We start from the raw sequence: 9,149 nt of genomic DNA on the forward strand, positions 1-9,149 counted from the left end.
CTGATTTAACCATGATTTACAAGTAGTTGTCTCTCTAATTGTCATAAAAACTACATAAACATAACTAGAAACTAGTGTTGATGCAACATCATCACCATCTATGGGAAGAGGTAAAATTAACCTTGACCACGTTTTCTGAATCGCAAAATCTTGATTTGGAAACCCTAAAAACCATCTAAATCGGAGGAACTCTTCCACGATTTGGAAACCCCTGAATTGCACCTCACGTGGTGATTCAGAGAAAATCCAACCATCATGCTAACCACAGAAGAAGCTGAGACGATGAATACTCAAATCACCCAGCTGCTCGAGCGAAACAAAGCTCTTCAGGCATCGGTCAACACTATCCAGCAACAACATAATCAGGAAAAAGCAGGCTCTCACCATGGCGAGTTAGACGAGCCAGAACCCCAACCAGTGTCAACAGAAATTTGGAACGCTCCCGTCCTAGAAGGCTTCAAATCTGCGTCCCTATCCTCTTACGATGGAAAAAGCGACCCAATAGAGCATGTCACCTCGTTCAACACCAGAATGGCCGTGCTAATGGCTCCCGACTCCCTCAAGTGCAAACTACTGGTGGGAACGCTGACTGACGCCACCCTCCGCTGGTACAAGAATCAACCCAGATTCTCCATAATCAATTACCTAGACATAACTAAGAAGCTGATCCACCAATTCTCTTCAAGCTGCCATCGAAAGATATCGACTACTAGTCTACTCAACGTCCGACAGAAACCAAATGAATATCTTCAAAGCTACCTCGCCCGATACAATGACGCCACGATCAAAGTGGTCAATCCTAACCAAGAGTTATTCGTGGGAGCATTCTAGAACGGGTTACGAGCTGGTCCATTCAACGAATCTCTCATCCAGAAGCCTGCAGATTCTATGGAGGAAATCATGTCCAGAGCCGAGTGTTACATAAAAGGCGAGGAAAGTAATGCCGAGAAGAAGACGAGAGACACCAAGGAACGTAACAGTTTGACAACAGATAGGCGCAACTACTACCCGCCTCCAAATAGAGATCGAGGCACCTTTAAAAGACAGGAAAGGCGAATTTACAGTGTAGACGACTTTACCCCGTTAAACACAAGACCGGAAAGAATCTACAAGGAGGTATATCAAACCAAGATGATTCCCAAACCGCCAGAACCTCGTGGCGATCGCATGGGACATGATCTAGAAGCTTGGTCCAAATATCATAAGATCCGAGGTCATACGACTGACAATTGCTGGAGGCTCAAGAAAGAGATTGATAAGCTTATACAAGAAGGGAAACTAGGAGGATATGTCAAAGGTGAGCGAAGCGAAGACGAAGGGCGCCCCCCAGAGGAGGAGAACGAAGATAACCACCGAAAAGATCCAAAGGAGTGCCACACCCTCAACACCATCTCAGGAGGCTTCGCTGGAGGTGGCGAGTCCAGTGCATCCCGAAAGAAATATGTACGTCAAGTGATGTTTATTGATGACAGAGCTACGAATTCAGAGAACGAACAAGATATCACCTTCACATCAGATGATTATGAAGGCGTAGTTCCCCATGACGATGACCCCATGGTCATCACTTTGCAGATTTTTAACTGGGACGTAAAGAGAGTTCTAATCGATCCAGGAAGCTCGGCTGATATCCTATATTATGATGCTTTCGAGAAATTAGGTCTCGCCCCAGAACAATTACAACCTTTTAAGGGCACTGTGGCAGGATTCACTGGAGAACAGGTGCACGTCCGAGGTTATGTAACTCTAAAAACAACTTTCGGGTCTGGAGAAAATGCCGAAACCATTAAAGTGAAATACTTAGTGATTAACGCGCCCAATTCCTACAACATCATTATTGGGTGACCAACTTTCAACATCTTTGGTGCTTTCCTGTCAACAAAATTCCTGGTCATGAAATATCCCTTAGAGAAAGGAAGGATAGGAATTATACGAGGAGATCAGAAAATTTCCAGAGCATGCTACCATAACAGCTTGAAGCTACAAAAGACAAAGAAAAAAGACAAGGCAGGCGACAAGCCGTTAAGCGTCAACATAATTGATCTCAACCCTAGAGAAGAATATCATTAGGACTACATCAAACCAACTAAGGAGTTAAAGGAGGTCCAGATAGGGTCTGAGCCACATCAAGTTAATAAACTAGGTACCTCTTTAAGTATGGATGAAGAGGTCGCCCTAACACAATTGTTGAGAAACAATTTGGACCTTTTTGCATGGAAGCCATTAGACTTGCAAGGAATTGATCCCAGCGTTGTATGCCACCATCTATCCGTGAATCAAAGTATCAAGCCAGTAATCCAAAGGAAAAGAAAACTTGGAGAAGAAAGAAGAAAGGCGGTCGAGGAGGAAGTAAAGAAGCTAGCAGACGCCCGATTCATCAGTGAAATTAAATACCCCACTTGGCTAGCCAATACTGTCCTCATCAAAAAAGCAAATGGGAAATGGAGAATGTGCGTAGATTATACAGATTTAAACATGGCGTGCCAAAATATCCATGTCCACTCCCAAACATTGACCACCTGATCGACAACGCTTCTGGATTCAAGACCCTCAGCTTCATGGATGCCTACTCCTGTTATAATCAAATCAAGATGGATCCTCTAGACGCGTCTAAGACGACATTCATGACGAGCAACAAGAACTATCATTACGAAGTTATGTCTTTCGGATTAAAGAATGCCGGAGCGACCTTCCAGCGATCATTGGATAAAATCTTTGAAAAGCAAATTGGAAGAAATTTAGAAGTTTATATAGATGATCTGGTGGTAAAAACAAAGGAGGGCGACAAGCATGAAGAAGAGTTTAAGGAAATCATGCAGCAAGTTCGTAAATATAACATGCGACTGAACCCGACCAAATGTACGTTTGGAGTTCAAGCTGGAAAATTCATGGGCTTCCTACTAACAAGGAAGGGTATATAGGCGAATTCAGACAAATGTGAAGCCATTATTGACATGAGAAGCCCGGCGACCATTAAAGAAGTACAACAGGTAACATGAAGGTTAGTAGCCCTATCTCGCTTCCTATCTTGTGCCGGCGACAAAGCCTTCTCCTTTTTCGCCTCCATCAAAAAGAAAGAAAGCTTAACGTGGACGCCAGAGTGTGAAGATGCCTTCAACACAATAAAGACATTCTTATCCAGCCCGCCCGTTCTACATTATCCCGTTAATGTCGCCATTCTTTTTCTATATTTGTCCATCTCTACCAACGCAATGAGCTCGGTCTTAGTACAAGATTCAGAATCTGGAGAGAAACCAATATATTTCGTCAGCAAGGTATTCTGGGGCGCCGAACTCAGGTATCAAAAGATCGAACTCTTAGCTCCAACCGTTGTTATACCTGCAAGGAAACTGCTCCCATACTTCCAAAGTCATAAGATCGTCGAAAAAACTAATTTTCCCATCAAGCAAGTATTATGCAAACCAGATATCGCGGGAAGGATGGTGGTTTGGTCAATCGAACTCTCAGAGTATGGCATCCAATTCTTACCAAGAGGAAGTATCAAATCACAGATTCTAGCTGACTTCGTGGTAGAACTCACATCACCATCAGGAGAAGCAACGCCCCACGTTTGGCTCCTCTCCGTTGATGGATCCTCCAACTTAAAGGGAAGTGGGGCAGGGGTCGTGTTGGAAGGTCCCGGGGATTTTCTCATCGAGCAATCTCTACGATTCGAGTTCAAAGCAAGCAACAACCAGGCGGAATATGAGGCGCTCATAGCAAGAATGGTTCTAGCAAAAGAGATGGGCGCTGAGAATCTCAGAGCAAAAAGTTGAAGGTGAGAAAAACACAAGGGGGGTTGAATTGTGTTAGTTTTTTCTTCGTTTTCTCCTAAGCTGAAAACACTGATCAGAAGCAGATAGAGTCTGACCTTCTGGTCATCACTTGTCACCATAACACAAAATATCCTCTTCATGCCCTGCACCCAAGTCTGAGCTCCTTCCGGGTCGAACCTCCCCTTGAACGTCGGCGGATTGTTCCGCAGGAACCGATCGAGTCTCCGCTCCTCAGCTTCTCCCTCGTTCCGACGACTAGCCACCGCATTCTCATTCCACTGAGCCAACACCTGAGCCTTCGTCCTAAGGCCTGTGCGATTGCAATATCATCTCTGCCACCTTCCATCTCAACACTACACAAGCCAACCAGAAGATAAGAACAACAACACAACAAAACAAAAGCCGAAGGTACTCCATTACCATTCGTGCACAACAGGAAAATTAACGAGTATTAGTCCAGACAAGACTGACCACGGCTGTAACGCCCTCTTTGTTTATTTTATTATTTTTATAAAGTTTAGAGTCTATTATATGATTTATATGATTGATGTGACTTAAATGACTATGTGATGTGTGTTATTTTATTTAAGAGGTCTTATTTTATTATTTAATAGAATAAGATTTGAAAATAAAATAAATATTGAGATGAGGGGTTGTTTTGAGAATTTAGAGAGTTTTGTGGGAAAAGAGAAAATAAGATAAAATAGATGGGAAGAGATAAATAGGAGAAAATAGGTTTGTAATTATTTTCACATACAATCAATTTTGGAGAAAAGGGAGAACAAGAGGAGAGAGAACCAAGAGAAGAGGCTGCCCAATCGAAATCGTAAGGTAAGGGTGGGACTAACATTCAATCTTCTTAAGCCTATGATTCTGATGATTAGATTTAACATGTTGAAGGTTTAGTTTTTTGAGAATTTAAAATTAGGGTTAAGAGTGATAATTGATGATTAGATGATGGAAACTTGTAGAATTGATGTAGAAAGTGTGTACAAACCTTAGATAATCCATAGGGTGATGTTTAGAATCAGTTTTAAGCTTAGAATCATGTGATTTGATGCATTTTCGTGAAAAACTGCATTCTGCCGAGTTGACATTCATCGCTCGCCCTCACGAGCAGCTTTCCTCGCCTCGCGAGTGATGAAGTTCATTGCTCTCCTCGTGAGCAATTTCCCTTCGCCTCGCGAGTGACACTTTGTTAATCGCCATTGCGAGCAGATCACTCGCCATAACGAGTTGATCAGTGAGTCAACAATGATTTTGTGATTTAACCTTTTGGGTCAGTTTTAGATGGTTTTGAGTGCCTTAACATATATAAGAATTATTAGGCAAGTTTTTAGATTGAAATTGAACATAGGGTTCGTTAAAAATGGGATTTTTTGGTGAAAAATGTCAAGTTCCCGATAGCACCCAGTTTCTGTTCGCCAAGGCGAGTAGCCTTTTTTCTGAACTCGCCATAGCGAGTAGAGTGGCTCACCTCGCGAGCTGCACAATGTCAGACAGCCTTGTTTAGGGTTTTTGCGATCTTTGTCGCACGAGTGTTATGAGTTGATCCTTGGTGTAAGAATGAAGGTTGATTGTAGTATTGTTGATGTTCAGTGAGTCTGATATAATATGTTTTGATGTTGTTAGTAATGTGATATAGTTGTATATGCATTATGTGGATTATATAAGATGTTTAAGTTGATGTTGATTATCATTTGATATTGTCATATCTTGAGATGTTTATGTGCTGCCTATGTTGCTGTTGTATATTAATTAAACTGGATGAGTCGGTCTAAGTTGTAAGATTTCGTTCCAAAGTATTGGAGTCTTAAGTTGTTGATGTTGTCCAAGTTGTACATGTTGTGGAGTCCATGCGTACTCATTCATGTTGGGGGCTTGATGCCCTCGAGCCTTTGCTCAACACGTTGGAGGCTTGATGCCCTGGATTGGTACCACATGCATGATTAAGAAGAATAAGTTGCAGAGTCACGTCGAAGTTGCATAGTCAAGTCGAAGTTGCATTGTCGAGTCAAGTTGTTAAGTTTATAAGTTGTTATGTTTTAATGAAGTGTTTAATGGAAAATTATTATTATGATGTGTTGATGATGTTTATGTTGTTAAATATAATTGATGAATTATATGCTTAATATTATTGTTTGTGAAATCTCACCCCTTCTGCTTGGAAATGTTGCCATTCGTATGGGTAACTTGCAGGTGATCAAGAGTAGTTGCTGTTAGTTGCTGTCGTGAGTGGTTTCTCTCTCACATGTGTCTTAGGTGCTCTGATACGTAACGGGATGGGATTTTATTGTTGCTTTCTATTCCTTATGTATTACTTTATGATGTTTCATGACTATGTTTTTAGGTTGAAATTTTATGAGATGTTTATAATGAGGCCTTCGTGCCAAAGACTGTTTTAGATGTTGATTAAATTCTACTGCGAAGTATTAAATATTATGTTGTTGAATTTTGAAGTATAAATAATTATTTATTTTCGTTTATGACTTTAAGAAAAGAAGTGTGACATTCCGTTTATGTTGAAAAACTCTGATTATATGCAAAAAATTTATGTTGGGGAAAACGGGGTGTTACAACGGCTCTGATACCAACTTGTAACGCCCTATTTCTATTAAAGCGATTAAACACGCGAATAATAAATATATTCAAGAAATAGACGCCACATCATCATACAAAATCCAAAATAATATGCATGTATAAAATTCTCAACAGTTGCAGTGGATATAAACCTTGTACTTCAAATATACATGTCATGATATCAAAATACAGAATCATGAAAAATTCTTCAAGTCCCGACAAATGGGAAATCTCCAAACATGTAAAAAATACAAACATATAATCTAGGAAATCTAATAGACACCTAGATCAGAGCCCATCCTAGACCCTACTAAACCGATACCGGAGATAGCTCCCGATATCCAACCAAACATCAATCAACTCACCAGAGCAACTAATCCTGCACAACGTCTAACCATCCATACAGACAGGTAGGTGGTCAAAACCACTGGGGGTAAGTATTACATCATCATAATCCACATAACAGTTAAACATGAATAAATCAATCCAAATATCATGTACTTAATCAAATAGTAATAATAATATCCATAATTCCAATGTCTTACATTAAGCAATCACCAATCACATGTATCATGAACAATCATCAATCACAATCATCATGAACAATCATCAATCACATTTCACCAATAAGACTCATGTCATGATATGCACCTAGTTCGACACATATATGCATGTGGTACCAAATCACTTCAAGGTCGTCACCTATATCTAGACCACCAAAGGTCTCTGCAAGGCCGAAGCCCATAATCTAGATCACCAATGGATCTCTGCAAGGCTGAAGCCCACAAACTAGATCACTAAATGATCTCTGCAAGGCCGAAGCCCAATGATGCAACAAAAACATCATATAAAATCTTAACACGATTATGATGCATGGACATGTAGCAAAGACTTGATAATGCGCCATCACCTCACAATTTTCACAACAATATAGAGGACAACTTTCAAATATATTGATCATCTCCACAACAATTGCATTATCAAGAAATCACGTCCATACACAATCAAGTCATATTTCAAATAAGATTCATTATGACATCATCAACATAATCATTCAACATCAACTACCTCATATAGTTTTACCATTTCAAGTATTTCTCACATTCTAAGTAAGAGAACATACAACATCTCATGATAAACATCATATCCGACATATAATCATTCATTCATACAATTTCACTTAGTCATATAAGAATAGTCACGATAGAACATAAAACGATTGACTCAAAGGAACATTTCCGACAAATACCGTATCAAGTGGCAAACGGCCAACATCGATAATTCCCAAGACAAAGCAATATATACAAGTTGAAAACTCTCAAACAATCTTAATCAATTATGTAGTCATGATCTTAACCCACTTACGGACTATTAGACATTGGTCCAAAGAATAACTTAAATTCGTATGAGAAAACCCAAAATTCACATTTTCCCACATTCCCACCCGAAATATCACATTTGACATGATTAAGATGTTTGACCAAACTTACAAGTCTTACCTAAGGCTATATGTGTTTCCAGAGGTTGTTTACAGGTCAATATGACTAAAATGATTCACAAAGACACAATGAACATGAAAACAATTAACATTTGAACCAATTCAACCCCTTTTACAAAGTCACCCACAACAACTCATTTCACACCAACAATTCACGAATTATTCACACCGAAGCCATGAATTATCAATAACAACATCACTTAGCAGCAACTACATCAATTGAACATGAATTTCAGCATAATTCAACATCAACATATCACAAGATGACATTTAGAGCATAATATGACATATATCATTCTCATATACTTTGATCATTCAATTTCACCAACAACAGATCAATTATCACCAATTTCATACATTCAAACATAACATCATAATTGGAGCACAAATTCTAACAATTATGAACAATTAATCATTTACTCAATTAAGCACTTATTCATACAACAATTGAAAATTTGCACTAAATGATTATGATGAATTATAACCCCCTTACCTTAGTTAGATCAATTCCCTAGCTCAAGCTTCACTTTAGCTCCTAGGTTCTCTCCTTTTCTTGAATCTTCAAGCTTCTCCTTCTCTAACCCTTTTTCCTCTTTTCTCCCACTTTCTCTCTCTATCTCTCTCAAAATATCTATGTAAATGAAAATTGTGTGATATTTTCTCTTAAGACAACCCTTATATAGTTTATTCTCTTAATGGGCTTAACCCTAAGCCCTAGTGGACTTAACCCACTCCAACTCAATTGTAAAATGTTTCTACACACTCAACGATAAATTACTAATAACGGTAACTTAACGATAAAATATTAACAACGGTCATTTAACGGTAAAATACTGACCACTACCCTAGTAACTTAGTAAAATAATGGTTATCACTAAACGCTAAAAATAATTCTCACCAAATTACTAATTTACCCCTCTAGCACGAAAACCCATGAAAATGCACGCAATGATGATTAATCACACACAAGAACAAATAAACACACAATAAAAATAATTAAAATAAATCTAAAGAAAATCAGATTGTTACATTAGGCGCTTTCAAATTGTTGTTGAGTCTTGTCTTTCTCTAAGTCTTCACTCCTTTATATAGAGGTGTAGAAAAGAGACGTTGTCATATTGCCAGCACATCAAAATAGAGTCGTTTGAAGCTTTGATCAATCACCAATGATCTTTTGCCTGATATGGTTATTGTCCTCTGAAGGATCAATTTCAAATCCATTCCATGTATGTAGGAACATTGTTGCAGGCGGGGTTGTTATCCTTGTCTTGTAGCAGAGAAACAAACTGAGTAGTGGA

At 39.1% G+C, this 9,149-nt stretch overlaps 1 protein-coding gene across 1 annotated transcript; it reads left to right on the forward strand.

The window, feature by feature from the left end:
- Positions 1-888: 888 nt before the first annotated feature.
- Positions 889-1,842, forward strand: LOC112418563 (uncharacterized). The gene has a single exon (XM_024774965.1). The coding sequence runs from the start codon at positions 889-891 to the stop codon at positions 1,840-1,842; it is 954 nt and encodes a 317-aa protein (XP_024630733.1).
- The last annotated feature ends 7,307 nt before the right edge of the window (positions 1,843-9,149 follow it).

This window comes from Medicago truncatula, chromosome 1 (genome assembly GCF_003473485.1).
Source record: "Medicago truncatula cultivar Jemalong A17 chromosome 1, MtrunA17r5.0-ANR, whole genome shotgun sequence".
Taxonomy (NCBI): Eukaryota; Viridiplantae; Streptophyta; class Magnoliopsida; order Fabales; family Fabaceae; genus Medicago; species Medicago truncatula.

Coding starts and splice junctions, on each gene's coding strand:
- LOC112418563 (XM_024774965.1), top strand. CDS start 889: ATGGAGGAAATCATGTCCAGAGCCGAGTGTTACATAAAAGGCGAGGAA.